This window comes from Ursus maritimus, unplaced genomic scaffold (genome assembly GCF_017311325.1).
Source record: "Ursus maritimus isolate PB19 unplaced genomic scaffold, ASM1731132v1 scaffold_22, whole genome shotgun sequence".
Lineage (NCBI taxonomy): Eukaryota > Metazoa > Chordata > Mammalia > Carnivora > Ursidae > Ursus > Ursus maritimus.
In genome coordinates, this window is record NW_024424675.1 from 23,783,573 (window position 1) to 23,804,708 (window position 21,136).

Genomic DNA, 21,136 nt, shown 5'->3' on the forward strand with positions numbered 1-21,136 from the left:
ACCCAGCATTTAAAAATAATGAAATTAAAAACCTACCGCAATGGTGAAAAGTGAGATACATTCCCTCTGTGTCAGGAGCAAGAAAAGGATTCCTGCTATCATCATTCCCACATTGTGTTAGAGACCTAACCAAAGCAATAAGGCAAGATAAAGAAATAAGTATCAGAAAGGGTGAAATAATAGCAAGATCAATATATAAAAATTTACTAGGTTCTATGAATAAAAACAAATGCTGGGTTCCTATACTCCAGAAGCAATTAGAAAATGTAAGTAAAAATTGGGAGATTTGGGGGGCACCTGGGTGGCTCAGTCAGTTAAGCTTCCCACTCTTGATTTCAGCTCAGGTCTTGATCTCACGGTCATGAGTTCAAGCCCTATGGTGGGCTCCATGCTGGGCATGGAGCCTACGTAAGAAAAAAAAATCAAGTTCAAAATAAAAAATTGGGAAATTTCGGGATCCGTGCTGGCTCAGTTGGTGGAGCATGCAACTCTTGATCTTGGGGTTGTAAGTTTGAGCCCAACGTTGGGTGTAGAGATAACTTAAAAATAGAATCTTTTAAAAAATGGGAGATTTCATATAAAAATCTGGGTTCTGACTTACGTTGAAAATAAGGATGTTGGGCATAGGGAGATAGCAGCCAGGTGGAGCTGAGCTAGCCAGCCCCTTTCAATGGGCACATGCATTCCAGATGCCATGGTTCCTGTTCTTTAAGATCTCCCTGACATTGAAGCTGAATGCCAGTTTCTACTTACTATACTTGCGTTGATTAGTCTTAGCGAAATATTTCTAATTTCCCATGTCTTTCAAGAGTAGGAAAACCAGATGGCCAGAGAGGGTCACATGATTTTTTATGTTCCTCGCCTACTCAACCATCTTTCTGTCTGGACCTGAGGTATATGACTTGAGGAACTCTGTAAATAGTGCTTTCTTTTCTCCCTCCCACTGCCAGTCCTCTGTTTGCCTCTGAACTAGCTGGCCTCAGTTTCTCTATCAGTAAATGTGGGGAGTTGAGTCGTAGCTAACTTTACTGTCTATTAAGTGCCAAACCCTGTGTTCTGTGTCTTATTTACGTGTCACTGAGTCCTCAAAACACCCTTGGAAGCAAGCTGTCTTATCACACCCAGTTTGTAAATGGGGAAACCAAGGCTCAGACAGGTGTAGCAACCTGCCCAAAGACTCTCAGCCAGAATGCGGAGCTGGGCTTCAAACCCAGGACTGACCCCAAAGTTCCTTTCTTGTCTTAGGATCACTAAAGCTCTCACCAGCTCTGTTGGCCAAGGTTTTGGGTTTTTGTTGTTGTTGTTGTTGTTTTAAGCACTTCTCCAGGGCTCCAACCACTTTTCATCTCCTCAGCCATCACTGCCCTGTCCAGGCTGCCAGCCTCTCTTGCATGGATGATTGCATCAGCCTTCTCTTTGGTTTCCTTGCTTTCTCTCTCTCTCCACCATGATCCATTCTCTTGACAGCATCCCAAGGGATCTTTCTAGAGCCTCAATCAGATTATGCCACTTTCCTGTTTAAAAGCCTCTAGTGGATTCCAATCTCTCCCAGAATGAAATCTAAAGTTTTCCTGGTAGATTTCAAGGTTCTACATGATATGGCCCTCTTCTTTTATTCTCTCATTCTACTCCAGCCATACCTGCCCTCTTGCTGCTCCTCCATTATGTAAGCTGGTTCCTGCCTCAGGACCTTTGCACTTGCTGTTCCCTCTGTCTAGAATGTCTAGAATGCTCTTCCCCCAGATTTTCATATGTCTGGCTCCCTCCCTCTATTTACCTTTGTCCAAAAGTTATTTCCTTGGGAATTCCCTGGCCAATTTGTCTAAAATAGCCCCACCTCACCCTCATCACACTCTAGTCCCTTACTCTTCATTTTTATTCATCATCCTTGTGACATTATATTAGACATTTCTTTATTGTCCATACCCCTCATTAAAAACAAACAGTCCACAAGGACAAAGATTTTCTCTGTTTTGTTCTCTGATATATCTACAGTGCCTAGAACTGCTCAGGAATTGCTCGATCAATATTTGTTGAATGAACCAACAGCAGCACTTTGAGAGAACAAGACCCACTCTACCCATCCCCTTTTCCCATTAAATGGAGGCCAAGGGTAAGTTTCCCTTAGGAAGAATCTGTCATGTAGGCTGAGAAATGACTAACCCAGGGCCCTGTAAAGCTCTGTTTTCCTTGTTTTAAGAAGCTGAGAATATCTGGGACAAATGACAGAAGCCATGGCTTGGAAATCTCAGTTGACACAGCAGGTATTGGTGCGGCCCAGGAGAACCGGTTGGACCAGTTTTGTCTCCCTTGGGGAGGCTGGAGTGGAGGTGGCAGCTGCAAGTGCTCCCAACCCCCAAGGCAGCCAGCAAATGATACCATGGATTCTCAGGTCCTGTAGGTTGGTGGAACAGACTCCACCTCAGGGTTGGGGGTGAACCCCTGCTCACCAAGGGTGGCTTGTGTATGGTCAGGCATGGAATCCCGAGGCCAGGGTCTGAAGCCCAACTTCAGGGCCTTGGGCCCTTTGTAAAATCACAGGGAATAAAACGAGGTCCAGAGAGGGAAAGGGTCTTGTCCAAGTTCCATCATAATATGGCTAAATCCAAACCCAGTTTTCCTGCCCCCCAAGTCGATGCTACAGCAGCCCATTCGTTTATCCATTTGACAAATATTTATCAAGTGCCTACTATATGCTGGGCATAGTTCTAGGCATTGATGATACATTGTGAACTAGACAATAATGATCTGTGGAAACCCTCTGTGGAAGAAGCAGAAGATAAACAACAAATAAGCAAGTTATATAGTATGTTAGAAGGTGATGAGTACTGTAGAAACAAAAAATGGAGGAGAGTAGTGTGAGTGTGTGGGGGGTGCAGGTTGCAACATGATATGGGGTGGCCTGAAAAGCCTTACATTTGACCCTTCAGGGCACAGTGCCTGTTGCATTGCCTACGCGTGCTCAGATGAATAGGTATGGAATAGGCAGGCGCTATAACCCACCATAGGCTCAAGTGCAGGGACCTCTCCAGCACACAGTCTCCCCCCACTCCCCACTTGCCTCTCGCAGCTTCTGCTGGGTCTCTCCTACCCCTACTACTAACTTTGCCCTGTTCCCCAGGGAGGTCATACCTGCTCCCAGGCTCATCACACTTCATTTATTTGTGTTTATTTGTGCATATCTCTCTATCCATACATTCATTTGGATAAAGGCCATGTAGCATAGAGGTTAAGAAGTTTGTCTTTAGGGGCGCCTGGGTGGCACAGGGGTTAGGCGTCTGCCTTCGGCTCAAGGGCGTGATCCCAGGGTTCTGGGATCGAGCCCCACATCAGGCTCCTCCGATATGAGCCTGCTTCTTCCTCTCCCACTCCCCCTGCTTGTGTTCCCTCTCTCGCTGGCTGTCTCTATCTCTGTCGAATAAATAAATAAAATCTTAAAAAAAAAAAAAAAGAAGTTTGTTTTTATAGTAAGAATCTCAACTTTGCCCCTACAAGCCGTGTGACCTTGGGCAAGCTGTTCAACTTCTCTGTTTCTCTAGTACCTAATAAATAAAAGGGCGACAGGGACGCCTGGGCGGCTCAGGCAGTTAAGAGTCAGCCTTTGGCTCAGGTCATGATCCAGGGGTCCTGGGATTGAGCCCGGCATCCAGCTCCCTGCTCAGCAGGGAGTCTGCTTCTTCCTCTCCCTCTGCTCCTCCCCCTACTCATGCATGCTTGTGCAGGCTCTCTCTCTCAAATAAATAAAATCTTAAAAAAAAACCTCTTGCTTAATCAAAGGTCATGAAGATTTATACCTACATTTCCTCCTAAGAGTTTTATAGTTTTAGCTCTTACATTTAATTTTTTTTTAAATTTTATTTATTTATTTATTTGAGAGAGAGAGAGCAGAAGCAGGGGGAGCAGCAGAGGGAGAGGGAGAAGCAGACTCCCCGCTGAGCAGGGAGCCAAATGCGGGGCTTGATCCCAGGACCCTGGGACCATGACCCAAGCTGAAGGTAAATGCTCAACCGACTAAGTCACCCAGCACCCCTAGCTCTTACATTTAGATCTTTGATCCACTTTGAGTCAATTTTTGTATATGATGTAAGGGAGGGGTAGATATCCATTCTTTTGCATTTAAATAACCAGTTATCCAAGCACCATTTGTTGAAAAGGCTATTCTTTCCCCACTGACTGGTCTTGGCATCCTCATCAAAAATCAACTCACCATAGATATACTGGTTTATTCCTGGACTTTCAATTCTATTCCATTGATCTATATGTCTGTTCTTACGCCAGTGCCACACTGTTTTGATTACTGTTGCTTTATAGTAAGTTTTGAAATTGGAAAGTGTGAGTCCTCCAATTTTGTTTTGGCTATCCAGGACCCTTTGCAGTTCCATGTGAATTTTAGAATCAGCTCGTCCATTTTCTGCAAAAAAGCAGCTCAGATTTTGATAGGGATTATATTGAATCTAGATCAATTTGGAGAGTGTTGCCACCTTGATGATAGTAAGTCTTCTAATCCATGAACATGGGATGTGTTTCCATTTATTTAGGTATTCTTTCATTTCTTTCAACAAAGTATTGTACTTTTCGGTGTACAAGACTTGCATTTCCTTGGTTAAATTTATTTCTAGTATTTTATTCTTCTTGATGTTATTGTAAATGGAATTGGTTTTTTAAATCTCATTTTCAGATTATTCTCTGCTAATGTATAGAAATACAACAGATTTTTTAAAAAGATTTATTTATTTATTTGAGAGAGAGCATGGGGGGAGGCAGAGAGAGAGGGAGAGAGAAACTTTTGCAGACTTCTGGAGCCCGATGCAGGGCTCAATCCCAGCACCCTGAGATCAGGACCTCAGCCAAAACCAAGACTCCTATGCTTAACTGAGTGCACCATCCAGGTGCCCCCCCTTTCTTTGAGAGAGAGAGAGAGAGAGAGAACACGCAGGCACGAGTGCTCGTGGGAGGAGGGGGAGGAGCAGAGAGAGAGGGAGAGAGAGAATCCTAAGAGGGAGCGAGAGAATCCACACTAAGTGTGGAGCCTGACCAAGCCCAACGTGGGGCTTGATTTCACAACCCTGAGATCATGACCTGAGCTGAAATCAAGAGTTGGATGCCTAACCAACTGAGTCACCTGGTGCCCCAAATATACAATTGATTTTTGTGTGTTGATCTTGTGTCCCACAACTTTGCCACATTAGTTTTTAACTCTATCTATAGTTTTCGGTGGATTCTTTTAAGTTTTCTATATAGAAGAGCATGTCATCTGCAAATAGAAATAGTTTTACTTCTTTTTTGATCTAGATGCCTTTTATTTCCTTTTCCACTTAATTGCCCTGGCTAGAATCTCCAGTACAATGTCAAATAGTAGTGAGAGCAACCGTCCTTGTTTGTTCCTGATTTTAGAGGGAAAGCTCAGTCCTTCACCATTAAGTGTGACGTTAGCTATGGTTTTTTCATAGATGTTCTGTATCAGATTGAGCAGTTCTTTTCTATTCCGAGTTTGTTGAGTGTTTTTATCAGGAAGGGGTATTGGATCTACTTTGCCTGTTTTTTACAGTTAAAAATTGGCAAATCCTCTGTTTGATTTGGTATAATTACATGAGACCAAATTTCATAAGAATTTTTATTATTCATAATTTGAAACCTTTATAAGTTTTATTAACTCAGCTTTTCTTGACTTGACATTTTTTTTTAAGACTTTATTTATTTATTTGACAGAGAGAGAGACAGCCAGTGAGAGAGGGAACATAAGCAGGGGGAGTGGGAGAGGAAGAAGCAGGCTCATAGCAGAGGAGCCTGATGTGGGGCTTGATCCCATAACATCGGGATCATGCCCTGAGCTGAAGGCAGATGCTTAACCGCTGTGCCACCCAGGCGCCCCTTGACTTGACATTTTTAAGGAAGCTAACAAATACGTGGCTGAGTGTCTTTAACCACGTGACCGTGGGCAATTTCTATTCACTGGGCCTCAGTTTCTTCAACAGTAAGATAAGATGGTATAGTAATGCTTATTTCTTAGGGCTTTGGTAGTTGGAGATAAGATGAGATTTTGTATGAGAAAGTACTTTGCAAACAAATAAAAACTGTATGCTTCTGTTGCTGTTTTTACCAGAGAAGTTTTAAAAATTGCAATATAACATGTATTTAGTAAAGTCCATAAAGTATATAAAGGGCAGTGATCTTAATTATGAGGACAGGTAAATTTGTATACACCCTCATGAATACCACTAGATCTTGATATAGAACCTGTCTGGCATCCCATAAAGATCATTCTGCTTGGTCTATACCACCCCTGAAGATAACCACTATTTTTTTTAATGTTTATTTATTTAAGTACTCTCTACACCCAAGGTGGGGCTTGAACTCACAACCCCAAGACCAAGAGTCACATGTTCTTCTGACTGAGCCAGCCAGGCGCCCTGGTAACCACTATTCTAACACCTATCACCATAGATTATTTTTCCTGTTTTCGAACTCTGTATAAATGGAATTATACAGGCTTGTGTCTGATTTCTTTCACTCAGCATGATATCTGCAAATCTTCCAAGTTGTTGCATGTAATGATAGGTCATTCTTTTCACATAATTTTTAATGCTAGTCAGTCATGGCCTGAAAAGGCTGTGCATTTGCCCAAGAGACCAAAAAAATGAAGTCCAGGGAAACCCAGGGCTCTCCTGTGTTGAATCAGCCCACCATATGAATTTTTACCAAGGCAGTTGAATTCTCAGCCCAGATCACAGGTATCTTGACCTTAGATCTCCACTTCCTATCCCACACTCCAGACAGACATCACAAATAGATCTCAGCACATTTTTCAGGGAGTCCTGAGGCAGCCTCAAAATTCTTCTCAATCCAGTAATCTGAGTAGCCTACACCAATTAATTGGGGTGGGTACTCAATATTAAATCTAAATGTTCTGTTATCAGATCCCTAAGATGTTTTTTCTGGGCTCCCAGTGTTATGACATGAGGGGTTCTGCTATCATCCTCAGTTTATCCCACAGCAATACAAGACTGGTGGTGGTAAAGGCCTATAGTGTCTCCAGTTCATATATTCTTTGGGTCAGGGCTCAAACCCAGCAAATCTTTTGCTTCCTGTGAGTCTGATTACAGCATGACTTAAGTAAGAGGGGAATGGGTGGATTGCTTAGATGTGGAGGAGTTGCTGTACCCACGAGGTGGCTTGATTGAAGCCTCCTTATTTATATTTTTTATTTTGATAAAAACATTGCAATACCTCAATTACAAAACAAGCACAAGTGTGACTTATGTTTCACAATTTATGCTGTTGTGGATCTTGACAGTTCTGCATGTCTCTCACATTTGAAAAATTTCTTCCAACCTGGAAATCTGGGTGAAATAAACTCTCCCATCCTCTGGGAATGGTTCCCTGTATATGCAGGCTGGGATTGTCATTGATTACAATAAGAACAACAACATCTAAGGCATGTTTTAATCTACCTGTAGATCATAGTCTGAGAAGGAGATAAGACTTGTATGTGATATAATTTTAAAAAGTCAGTGAAGCTCTCATTTATTTGAAACTGTTCCCAAGCAACTTCACATATTTGGAAGGTCCAGGAAGGAATAAAAAAGAATTTCGAGAAGCTATGTTTTTCTTCATCGAAGAGCACTTCAGACCGTCACTCAGAACTGGTTTACTTTTTGCTTTCATACAAATCTAAGTGACAACAAGGCTTCCAAATAAAATATTGGAAGCAGCAAATTAGAATGGTGGGCTTGGGCCAAGTATTGGTTACTAGACGCCGCCTCACTGTTAATGGATGGAGAAGTGATTCTTGACAGCAAAGGACAAGGGAAAACAATAAAATGTGGCCACACAACTACAACGGTCTGTAAAATGCAGGGGCAAAAAACTCTTTAATGCTTCTACTACTTTGTAAGTTTTGGGTCTCCTCCTAGTTTAATTATTATTGTGTATAATGAGGACCAAGAATAAGGAATAAATTTTTGAGCACCTACAGTGCTAGGCCATGCTCAGTAAGTACTTTACATTACCTGTCTCACATAAGCCTGGAGGTGGTCTTGTTATTATCATCTCCAGGGAGGCACACAGAGTAGGGGAAGCAACTTGGCCAAGTAAATCATCAAGGTGCGTTTTGAACCCTTGCAGTCTAACTCCAGTGCCAAGGCTGTTAGCTTCTACTAGGTTTCCAAGAACCTGTTAGGCGAATAAAGAGTCGAAAGGCATTCTAGGTAGAGGGTACAAAATATGCAAAGACAGGGCTAGTCAATTAGTCACTCAGTTTCTCTGTGTCTTGGTTACTCACCTACAAAATAGGAACAGTATTATAGGTTTATAGGTTCATAGGCTTGTGAGAATTAAATGGGATAATGCGTGTAAAGCACTTTGTACAGTACCTGGATCATAGAATGTGCATAACGCTAATTAATGTTTTAAAAAATACTGTTCTTTCTCCGCCTGTCCTTCTACCCATACGGAACGGGTTCCAAGGAGACTACATTTCCCAGCATACCACCTCGCCCTTTGACTCTAACTAGACCAAAAAGACGCGCCAACGAGCGCCTCAAGCCGGAAGACTATAGTCTCCCGGCGTGCAGTGCGCCTCCTTCCATTAGATTTGAGGCACGGCCGGCGCGTTGCCCACCGGGAGTTGTAGTTAGCTGCGTATCGCTCTGACGCCGGCCGGGCCGGGCGTGGGGGCCTGTGGGAGGTGGCGCGGCCGGGCCCAGCTGCGGGGCGGAGGCGGCGGAGAGGCCTGTGGCGGCTGAGAGCGGCAGGGTCGGGAGCGGGCGCTGGAGCCGAGCCGAGCCGGAGCGGGCGGCGCAGGCCGGCGCGGCGAACAGCCACCATGTCGGTGTTCGGGAAACTGTTCGGGGCAGGAGGGGGTAAGGCCGGCAAGGGCGGCCCGACCCCTCAGGATGCCATCCAGCGGCTTCGGGACACGGAGGAGATGCTAAGTAAGAAGCAGGAATTCCTGGAGACTAAGATCGAGCAGGAGCTGACCGCCGCCAAGAAGCACGGCACCAAAAACAAGCGCGGTGAGTCGGCCGGGTCCCCTCAGACTCTCCTCAGGCTCCCCTCAGACTCTCCTCAGGCTCCCCTCGGGCTCTCCGGGCCCGGACTCCACCTTCATCAGACACGCCCCAGGGTCTGCCCCGACCCTAGAACTCTCCCCGGTCTAGAACTCTAGGCCTTTCCGGACACCTCTCCGTCTGGCTCCCTTGAGTGTCTCTTGGGGCCTTGGACTCCTCCACCATCAGACTCTCATTCCTGCCTTTTCCTCTCAGGCTCTCCCCTCTCCGCCAGGCCCCTTCAGACCCTGGTTTCACTGCACTTCCCTCGGTCCGCCCTGTAGTCCGTTCTCTTCCGCCTTCTTTCTCGGGCCTGCCCTCACCCACCTTCGGGAAACTGCCGTCGTTTTCTTATTGGCTCATTTCTGCCCCCCATCCTAACTCTTGTGTCCTTCCTTGTCCTACCCCTGCCTTCCTCTGACCCCTTCTCCCTGACTGTGGAGTCCGTGAGCTGCCCCTGCCCTCTCCCCATCCCCGTGACTCAGAATGCTCCTTGAGAAGCCTCCTTAATGGAGAGGAAAGGGGACTGGGGGAGAGGAGACCCCTGGTTCCGTCTCTGTTTACTTGCTGAGCGAACTTGAACAAGTTGCTTTCCCTCTGAGGCCTCCTTTTCCCCGTCCATCAGCGAGTGCCTTCCAGATCCGTGATTCACTGCTTGTTGCCTCATAGCCAGGTCTTATCAGAGTTTCTGGTAGCATAAGCCTTCATGGGTGACTCAGGGCTTCCCCATCCCTCTGAACCAGAAATAGGGATTCCATTCCGCCATTGGCAGTGACTCCTTCCCAGTCCCCACTCCTGGGGGTCAGGGTGGGGATAGTGAACCTTGAGGCAGGCTTAATATACTTCCTGTTGCTGTAGGGCTTTCTGGGCAAGTGCTTTGTATTCTTCTTAAGGTGAATGTGACAATGCTTTAATAACTGTAAAGCAGTTTAGAAATATTTGATCTTTTTGGTGTTATGGCAATTTGAGAGTGAACCGTAGAGTGACAGGGCCTCCCCCCACAGAGGGAGGCAAAGGTGAGAGGGGTTGAGGAGCTGCACAAACAAGTATTTAATTTAGAAGTCTGCTAGTCATTAGCCACGTGACCTTGAGCTGGTTATTTTACCTCTTTAAAAGGAAGATCATGCATTTACAGTGCCCAGCACCAAGTAGAGGCTAAGTAGATGTCTTCTTCATTCTAACAGAAGAACAGAATAGCCCATCCTGAGGATACTTCTTTGCTGATAGTCAACAAATACTCTGGGATTTTTTTTATTTTTTTTATTTTTTTAGTGCTTGCTGCATATTGACAGGGTGAACAAAGCATAGCTTCCACTTTTATGAGAGAGAAGATAGAAACAGGAAAATAAATGGAGAAAATATTGTCTAGTGATGGTGGGTGCTTAAAAAAAGATGATCTGGTGGGGAGTGATGGAGTGGGCAAAGGGGTGACACTTTAGATAGAGTGGTCAGGAAATGCCTCTTTTAAAAAGTCAAGTTTGAACTGATCCTTGAGAAGGAACCAGCTCTGTAAAAAGCTAGAGGAGGAGCCTTCCATGCAAGGGAAAACAGTATAGGAAAAGGCCGGGAGGTTGGCCTGTTTTAAGAAGCAGAAGACCTCTGTATCTGGAATGTAGCAATTGAAGGGGAAAATGGTATGAAATAGGAGGGTAGGGAGTGGACCTTGGACTTCCTGGTAGAGTTTGGATTTTATTTCAGGTGGGTAGAAAGATGTTGGAGGGTGTTATCCAGGAGTGTGTCCTTATCATTGATGGAGTTTTAAAAACACCATCTGGCTCCTCTTTGGAAGGTAGACAGGTGTGGGATGAGAGTGGCAGCAAGGCGACGTGAAGTAGTTGGTGTCATCCATTTGTGGCCTGGACTCCAGTTATAGATAGCCCTGGAGATAGAGAGTGGGGTTAGATTTTGCTGCCTCTAGCTTTTCTTCTCTGATGACTCTCCCTCTGTCAGGATCCTCTATTGTTCAATAGAGTCATTTTTTTTACCAGTCTGCATTTTGGAATGCTTTGCCCATTGCAGGGTGGTGGGGGAGGGAGGTGTCACTTTACCTCATCTCCCATCTGAGAGGGCAATTCTTCTGAGGTCATTTGGTCTGGAGCTGGTTTAGTTTTTGCAGTTTTAGAGGTGATTGGATTTGCTTTCAGGAGGCTTGGAGAGAGGGGGTACCAGCAGACTGTGGAGGAACAATCTTAGTTGTAATGATTTTGCTGAAAGCAGTCCGTCTTCTTGAGTTGCCTGAGAGAACAGGAGCTACTATAAGCTTGTCCTTTTTAGCATCTTTAGGTCTTATCTGCTTATTGGGATAGAGCTGTGAGGTATTAACACAACCACATACCATTCATTTAGTCACTTATTGACTTGCTACTGTGGCGGGATCTGGAGAATCGGATGAAAATACACTGTGCCTGCCTTCCAGGAACTCAGGATTGGTAGTGGGTGTGTTTTTGTTGTAGTTTTTGTGTGTATGTGTGTGAAAGAGAGAGTGAGAGAGAGAAGAAGGAAAAGGAGTAGGAGGAGGAAGGGGGGAGGGGAACATACCAGTCAGTGCTGAAATGTGTGTACATGTCTGAGGAGGTTCCTGTCTGGAAGGGAAAGAGAGGGCGGTATGAGATGGGTCAGCAGAGAGTTTCGGGAGCAGTGAGAGCTTTTGTGGGGCGAGACAGCGGAGAAATAATACCGCAGTGTCCTGTAGCCTCAGGCCTCAACCTGGAGATGCTGAGGAGCCACTGGTTGTCTTAAAGCAGAAGAGACGGACCAACTTGGATTTCCAAAGAGCACACCAGAAACAGCATAAAAATAAGGAGTGTAGATCAATCTGAAAGGGGCTGGAGGCAGGAATCCATTAAGACATAAGGATAGAATCTCATAGACATGATTTGAGCCATAGATTTATCACTTACTAGCTGGTGTCTTGGGCTGGTTACTGCGCCTCATATTCCTCCTCCACGAATAGGGGTACTAGTATCTACCTGATTGGGTTAAATTGTGTTATGTATGCAGAGCTCTTAGCATAGTGCCTGCCATATGGTAAGTGATCAATAAATGCTTGCCGTTATCATTATTATAAGGAGACTTGTAATTATTCAGGTGGGAACAAAGGGCCTAGAGTAGAAGCATGGAAAACTAGATGAGAAGTAATACATGTCAGACTTTTCTGAAGGAGAATCAAAAGAAGCTTGGTGATTTATGGGAATTGTGGGTAGGATGAAAGAGGGAGGAGTTGAGGACAGTTCCCAAGTTGGACAACTGGGTGGATGGTGATGTCATTAACCAAGTTAAGAAACATAGAGGAGGAGCAGTGCTTCATAACTGTGTACTCCTTTGAGGTTTGTAAAACTTTTTTTATGAATCTCACAGCATCCACTGAAACTGTGAACTCCTCCAGGCAGGATGTGATGGTTATGTTCATCACTGTGTCCTCTAACATAGTGCCTGGCATATGGTTAAGGTTCAGTAAGTATTTATTAAATGAATGGGAACCATCTTTTGGCTATATTTTGTTATTCCCATTGTACAGAGAAAAAAATGAGGCTCAAGAGAGGATGTAACTTGACTCAGAGACCAGTTTTTCTGGTGGCTGTGGGCATCTTGTGTTCTATGTACTCCCGTGACGGCTGAAGTCATCATCATTACCTTTGTCATCACCCAGCTCATTAAACACCCACTTGTGCAAGGTGTGGTGCTGAATGGGTGGGGGGATAAGTGAGATAGGACCACGCCCTGCCCTTTTGCCCTGCCACGCCATGTCCTTGTGGTGTATACATCTAAATTGTCCTTTAAAACCAATCTCTGAAGCTCAAAGTAGATTATTTGCTGTGTGCAAGTGTGTTCCAGGAAGTGGTTTTAGTTAGGGTCCTGGAGCAAAATTTGAATTGCATATTTTTTCCAAATTCCTTTTCCTTTCCTTTAGTCATGTGTTCATTCTTAAGCATGTAGCAGGCTCTTGAACTGTCCCAGGCCCCATGCTCAGTGCTGGAAATATATAGAAACCAAACATGGTCAATCAAGGGACTTAAATACCATCACTTTCCTTTTCTATAAAGTAGAAGTAATATTTATCTCACATTACTGTGGTGAGGATTAGTTAAGAGAATATATGAAAGANNGTGACACATTGTGGATATGAAAGTATATTGTTCTTTCCTTTTCTTTCTTTTTTTTTTTTTTAAAGATTTTATTTATTTATTTGACAGATATAGAGACAGCCAGCGAGAGAGGGAACACAAGCAGGGGGAGTGGGAGAGGAAGAAGCAGGCTCATAGCGGAGGAGCCTGATGTGGGGCTCGATCCCATAACGCCGGGATCACGCCCTGAGGCAGACGCTTAACCACTGTGCCACCCAGGCGCCCCTGTTCTTTCCTTTTCTGATAAAGTTATTGCTGCTCAGAATTCTTTGGTTTGATTGTCAAAATGGAAAAGTTCTTTCACTGAGAACTGGATGGAAACCAGTCTAGGTGAATTGACAAAAATCACTCAAACTTAGGTCTTTTTTGGTACCTTTCTACAGTGCCCTGTTAGTTTTCTCCCTAAGACAAATGGTCAAATATCAAAGATTTTTTTCTTCTTGAGGTGTTGTAATGAGTTATGAAATATCTACCCTAAATGGTTCAGATTTCCCTTTTTTCCTGTTTTAATAAAGATGAAAACAATTTGTGGAAAGGGTCATATTTTAGTTTAACAAGAGAACTGTATGAGATTAGAAAATGGGTATGAGACACCTCATCTCAAACATCCTATACCGATACACTTCTATTGGATATGAATGCAAATCAGTTCATTTACAGGTTCGTTTAGGTTCAGCAGAAAATGTCTGATGGATGCAGAGAGGCTATGCGCTCACAGGAAATACATCTTCGTTAAATCCTATTCGTTGCTGGAGCCAGGGTGGCTCTCTCATGTTTAATAAAATTGCTTCGAAATGTTATAATGGGGGAAGACATCTTAATAAGTTACATTTATAGTGAGTGTGGCCTTGAGTCTAGAGAACTCAAGGTATCAGGTGAAAAGTACAGCATCTTGGGGCACCTGGGTGGCTCAGTTGGTTAAGCGTTTGCCTTTGAGCTCAGGTCCTGATCCCGGGATCCTGGGATGGAACCCTCACTGCATCAGGCTCCCTGCTCAGCGGGGAGTCTGCTCCTCTCTCTGCTCATGCTCGCTCTCTCAAATAAATAAATAAAATCTTGAAAGAAAAGAAAAAAAAAAAGTACATTTTAATGGTGCATGTGTCAGCAGAATCTCCTCTTCCAGAAGCCCTGGGATGGAAAACCCAAAACCCACCCAGGGAACTGAGCAGTGGGAATTTCCCTTGGTGATGCTTAAGTTTCTTGTTTGAAGAAATGGTTGGCCAGATTCGTTTGGTTTAAGACAGATGGAGTGTCAGAGAGGTCTCATGTGTTGGCTGTCCAAACACGCTGGTGCCTTTGATTCAAATGACAGAATCTTTTTTGCCCCATTTGGCAGGGAGATTAAATATTTTTAAGTGCCTGCCAGTAGGTTTATAATGTGGTTTGAAATTCAAGATAGATTTTGTTTGGAAGTTGAGCTAAATGTGAGGACCTCTGAGCCTGGACTATTTTGCTCAGGGAAATTTCGTGTTGTCCCTGATTGGGTTTGTGTGCAAAGAGCACGAGCTTGAAAAACAGCCTGTGAAGATGTGTGAGAGCCCTATATCCCTGAGGCAGAAAGCCAGGACCTGATTTGTTTTCAGTGGTCCAGAGCCCTGAGGTGGAGCCAGGGCCGGCTGGGAGAAAGGAAGCTCTTGGGGTCTTGAGGAATTCCTTTGGGTAGGAAGGGTTTATGAAAACTTGGTTCTCTTGCCCAGAATTGTTTTGTGCTGTGCCGTTGTCTTTAAAAGAGTGAGAGAGAGGATATTCAAAAACAACAAAAACTTTAGATTGGTCATTTTGAGGATAGATGGTTATATTTAGAAGCAAAATTTGAACTTAGCAACAGGAAATAAGAACAGACCTAGTTGGATATAATACTGGCCTGTTTTTAAGGTGTTTGGCTCCAGCCAGCAGATGGTTTTTGAGTTCATTCTAGGAGGAAAGCAGCGTGATGGTTTAGGCAAAAGATTTCTCAGTTTGAATGCTGACTTCACCACTCACCAGCAGTACCTTGGCAGTTACATATCCTCTCTGAGTCTCAGTGTGCCCATCTATAAAAAGGGGAAAATAATACTTCTTAGGGTTCTTGTGAGGATGTGGAATAAGTTGATGTATGTAAAGTGCCTAGCAGAGTGCCTGGAACATAGGAGAGATGTAAATATGTCCTTCGTTTTCCAGGTATGGTCTTAGGCACAATAAGGGATATAAAGGTGGATGAGACAGTACTTTCTTCCTACAAGGGCTCACAATTCAGTGAGGAAGACTCATACATGTACAAGTAACTGATAGAAGGCAAACCATGGTAAATGTACAAATGAAGTATTAGAGGAAAATACAGCAGGAATAGATTAATTCATCTCTGAGGGTTGGCAGCTTCATTTCACCCAGCCACCCATCCAATGCCCAAATTCCCTTTGCAGTATTCCTGCCAAGCGATTAACCTCTGATTGAACCTCTTTGCTGACAGGATTTGTATTAGGTCTTCTGTCCTCCCATACTACAGCATCGTCTGTCTTTGGATAGCTCTGACTATAAAATCACCTTTTTTCTTTGGAAATGGAGATCTTTCTTCTTGTGCCTACTTCCAGCAGGTTGAGGTGGTAGCTCCAGGGAAGCAGTTTGGGCTAGTGGAAGGAGTATGTAATCTGGAGTTAGAAGGCTTGGGGGCAGATCCTGGCTCTGACAGTAGAGGATTTTGAACAGTGTTTCTTCCATCAGAAAACCTGACTGCCAATGCTGTCTTTTGGGGCCAGAGAGAACAGGTCTACTCCTCCTCCAACAAGACATATCAGGGAAGATGGTGCTTTATGTTTCAAGCCTGCACTTCTCCAGGACAGATCTCTGTTCCATTGACTGTTGCAGGCATTTCTTTTCTTTCCTTGTAACCCTCCTCTGAATGTGCTCCTTTTTTTTATCAGTGTTGCCTTTAAGTTGTGGAGTGGACAAAGCTGAATCTCTGAATATTCCAGCCAAGGTCTGAGCAGCATAGCCCAGAATATGCAGGGCTAGCCATTTGTCTAGCAATTAATTTGATTCTATGTACTGAACGGCCCTGATAATTCCCATATCACTGAAACTGTTTGTGGTTTTTTTGTTTTGTTTTGTTTTTTTAAGCAGATTTTGCTTTCCAGTGGCCTTTCGTTAATAAAGGAATGAGCATTTAGTAACTAGTAAAGTTTGGCCCTTAAGGAGCCTTGGCTGGAGGATTGAATGATTTAAGTTCTTAACAAAAGCATCTGGCTGGCTTGATTCTCCCATAGCTCATATTTCCAGTTCTTCCTCCTCCCTCTTCCATACAGGGCAAAGCTGGCTGGAGGGCTTATTTGAGGAATGCAGGAAAACTATACATCTTTGTGGTCATAGCTGTGTAGGTCAAAAGGTTAATTGTATGGTATATTGGAAAAGGTGATGGGCTTAGGATCAGAAGACCTGCACTCATATTCCACCTCTGCTACTTGCTAGCTTTGTGATCTGCAGCAAGTCTCCTCGTATCTCTGAGCATCAGCTGCTTCAGCTGCAAAAACAGTACATAGTATTTACTTTACAACTTTGCTACTCTGAGTGCATTCTATGGAAACATTTGGGAAAGTGTTAGAAATACAGATTATCAGGCCCTACCAGCCCCACAGAAGTAGAACCTGCATATTTATGAGATCCTTAGGCAGTTTGTATGTACATGAAAGTTTGAGAGACACCTCTCTGTAGTTATTGTGGAGATTAAATGAGAATAGTGGGCATTTTCATATGCCCATGCCAATCAATATTCATTCCTCACAAGGAGACACTCAGGGATGCTGTGTCTTTGGTCAGTTTGCTCACTTCTTTGGCTGCACAGAGATTGAACTCTTATCCTGCTCAGTCTGTTTTCAGGTACCTTCAGCTACCTCCAGACCCAGTGAGGTTACAGAATGCGATGGCTCAGTAGAATCTGCCCCACCCCTTTGAAAAACTTGAAGCACTTGTCCTAGCTGATGGGGTAATGGCCTTCTTCATGAAAGAAGTCAGTCATCTGGGCCAGTTCCCATCCTTAGTAAGCACTACTTCCTGGTTGGGGGACCAGTTGGTAAAGAAGGGATTTCTACCCAGTGAGGCTTGTGTAGAGTGCCATAAGAAACCCAGATGAAGAGGGATTAACTCCAGCTGGGGGCTGAGGGGTGGCTAGGAAATGAATTTTTTGAAGTCTTTTTTTTTCCCTAAATAATTGTTCAGTGAGTTCTGTTTTCTTGGTTTAGTGGCTTTGTGGTTGTTTTCTGTTCTGTTTATATGGCACTGGTATTGTTCTAATCCACCAGTTTTTTGCATCAGGAGGGACAGATGTTCTCTGAGAGCCTGTTCTGTGTTAAGAGCCATCTGAGATACTATGTGGATTTCCAGGCAGTGAAAAAGACACCTGGCCCAGTGGATCCTATAGTTAAACAGATCTGAGGCTCTTTCAGAGAAAAAGTTATCACAACTACATAGCCCATACATTTTTTTCATTAGAGTCTTACAACCATCCTAAGTGTTCCTTTTAGGAACTTATGGATAAAGTAAAAAAGTTCAAGGAGCTTCTCAGCTAGGAGAAGGGGAGTTATATGGGATGATGAAGTATAGATGATGGCAGAGGATCAGTGCAGGGAATTCCATCATCAACTTGCCCTGTTTGATTCCATAAAATGACATTTTTCTGGATTTGGGGTGATAGTGAATCAAGCACCACGTTTCTCGGGGTGGTAGACCTGAGACTTGGCACAACCTGCTGAGTAAAGTTTCCTCCCATTGAACAATCACAGCAGTTGAGTTTGCTCAGAGCTGAAGACTCTACAAGTCCCAAAGTAGAAGTTCAGACATTGACCCAATCAGTGTTTCCTGCCCAAGTGTGGGGCCTGCCAAATGATCCTGCTCTCAGAAGGCCCATACTCTTGGTAGGGGGGTAAACCTAGGACAAGAATAATTAAAGTGCAGAATTGGCTGTACGTACCACCCACAGGAGCACCCTAAATGGAGCATGGTGGAGAAGAAGGGAGCAGTTTAGAGTTGAGATGACAGTGTGATCTTCTGTGTTAGTCCTTAAAGGAGTAGGCAGCTACAGAATGGAGTGGGGTGGGTAGAGTGGAGTGGGTGTTGGACATAGACACTTGTGTTTGATATATCACACCACCTCAGATCTAGAGTTACAACTGGAAGCTGCAGAAGAACCTCTCTTTCATCTAGCTGTGTTGAGTATAGATTAGTATATTTGAGAAAAGGACACTAAGGCTTTTGAAATGGATTTGGATATTGTACTGTTTAGGGACCTTGATGTTGAGATCCCAAACCTTTTTGGTTGTAGTGCTGCATAGGTAAACATTTGCATTTCACTTTAGATGGTCCATTTTATCTTCTTCTTCTAATTTTTTTAGAGAGAGAGGAGGGGGGGCTGGAGTACTGGCAGAAGGAGAGGAGAGAGAGAATCCCAAGCAGGCTCTATGCCCAGATGGTCCATTTTAAAAGAAGGTAGCTACTGGGGGGATGGGGTAGCTGGGTGATGGACATTGGGACATGGGGCAGTGTGTATTGTGTAAGAAACTGATGAATCACAGACATGTACCCCTGAAAGAAATAATACATTATATGTTAATAACACAAATAAATAACTAAATAAAGAAGGTAACTAGAAGTAATCCAAATTGGAAAGGAAGAGGTACAACTATCACTATTTGCAGATGACATGATACTATATATAGAAAACATTAAAGACTCCCAAAAAACTCTCAGAGCTAATAAATGAATTCAGTAAAGTTATGGGATACAAAATGAGCATACAAAAATCTGTTGCATTTCTGTTCGTTAATAAGGAACAATCAGAAAGAGAAAACAAGAAAGCAGTCCCACTTACAGTTGCATCAAAAAGAATAAAATAGCCCCAGTCATTGAGCCACCACTGAGGACTCAGCAGCCTCCCCCTTGAGCTGGCCTGCCCCCTCCTGCCCCCCGGCTTTTCCCACTCCTTCTCCTGCAGGACTTTTCCACCGAAGAAAAGGAATCATATCAAATTTCCACTATTTCAGAACCTCCACTCTTGTGACTCCTTTGCTGATGCAAGTAAGAGTGATGTTCTGCTTCCTGCTGGCACTGAGGATTATATATATAAGAATTCAACAGAGAGGGGCGCCTGGGTGGCTCAGTCGGTTAAGCATCTGCCTTCAGCTCAGGTCGTGATCTCAGGTCCTGGGATTGAGCCCTGCATCAGGCTCCTGCTCAGCAGAAAGTCTCCTTTTCCCTCTCCCTCTGCCCCTCCCCACTGCTCCTGCGTGCGCACGCTCTCTCTCTCTCAAATAAATAAATAAAATCTTAAAAAAAAAAAAAGAATTCAACAGAGAAATGGCAGGAAGACCCTTACTCCTGTCCAAGGGATTGTTGATGGTTAAAATAAAAACTAGTGAAGGTGTTTAAGAAGAGAATTGCCTGCAATGGTGCTGTAGTTGAACATCCAGAATATGAAAAAGTAATTCACCTACAAGGTGATTAGTGCAAGAATATATACCAGTTCCTTCCTTGTAGAGATTGTACTGGCTAAACTGACCAGCTGAAGGTTCATGAGCTTTAAGTGCTTTTGGCTCACTGAAACTTAAGTGAGGATTTCCGTGCAATGAGTAGAATTTCTTTTCGGTCCCTTATCACAAGTTTAAAAACCTTATAGCTTGTATAAAAAGTAACTATTTGGGGTCTGCTTTTAATGTGGACTAATGAACTCTTTTGTGCAATAAACTGAAAAGAGCCAGGGGCACCTGGGTGGCTCAGTTGGTTGTGTCTGACTCTTGGTTTCATCTCAGGTCATAATCTTGGGGTCTTGAAATCAAGCCCCACATTGGGTTCTGCACTCAGTGCTCAGTGAGGAGTCTGCTTGAGATTTTCTCCCTCTCCCTCTGCCCTCTCCTGCTTGTGCTCCCCCTCCCTTTAAAATAAGTAAATAAATCTTAAAAAGAAGAAGAAAATACCTCGGAATAAATTTAACTAAGAACGTGAAAGACCTGTACACTGAAAACTAGAAGACATTGATGAAAGATGTTGAAGAAGATAACAAATAAATAGGAAGGTACTCCTGCACATGGAATGAAAGAATTAATATTTTGTAAATGTCCGTACACACAAAACAATCTACACATTCTGTGAAATGGGATTTTTCACAGAACTAAAACAAATATAGAATTATTTGGAACCACAGAAGACTTGAATAACCAGAGCAATCTTGAGAAAGAACAAAGCCAGAGGCATCACGCTTCCTGATTTCAAACTACGCTACAAAGCTATCGTGATGAAAACAGTGTGGTATTGGCATAAAAACAGACACATAGATCAGTGGAATAGAACAGAGAGCCCAGAAAAAACCCACACATATATGGTCAATTAATTTATGACAAAAGAGGCAAGAATATACAATGGAGAAGGGACAGTGTCTTCAATAAATAGTGTTGGGAAAACTGGACAACTGCATGCAGAAGAAAGAAATTGCACCATTATTTACACCATATAAAAAATTAACTCAAGGAATTAAGGACTTGAATGTGAGAGCTGAAACCATAAAACTCCTGGAAGAGAACATAGGTGGTAAGCTCCTTGAGATAGTCTTAGTGATGTTTTTTTGGATCTGACTCCAAAGGCAAGGACGACAAAAGCAAAAATAAACAAATGAGACTACATCAAACTAAAACACTTTTTTTTTTTTTTAAGATTTTATTTACTTATTTGACAGAGATAGAGACAGTCAGCGAGAGAGGGAACACAAGCAGGGGGAGTGGGAGAGGAAGAAGCAGGCTCATAGTGGAGGAGCCTGATGTGGGGCTCGATCCCATAACGCCGGGATCACGCCCTGAGCCGAAGGCAGACGCTTAACCGCTATGCCACCCAGGCGCCCCTAAACTAAAACACTTCTTTACAGTGAAGGAGGCCATCAACAAAACAAAAAAACAACCTACTGAATGGGAGAAGATATTTGCAAATCATGTATCTGTTAAGGAGCTA

The 21,136-nt window shown here is 43.6% G+C and overlaps 1 protein-coding gene across 1 annotated transcript in view; it reads left to right on the plus strand.

The window, feature by feature from the left end:
• The first annotated feature begins 8,732 nt into the window (after positions 1–8,732).
• Positions 8,733–21,136, plus strand: part of CHMP4B (charged multivesicular body protein 4B) — a 51,198-nt gene continuing 38,794 nt past the window's right edge. The window contains exon 1 of the mRNA XM_008703370.2: positions 8,733–9,014. Within this exon, the coding sequence (XP_008701592.2) occupies positions 8,825–9,014 (190 nt within the window). The 5' untranslated portion in view covers positions 8,733–8,824. The remainder of the gene's footprint in view (positions 9,015–21,136) is intronic.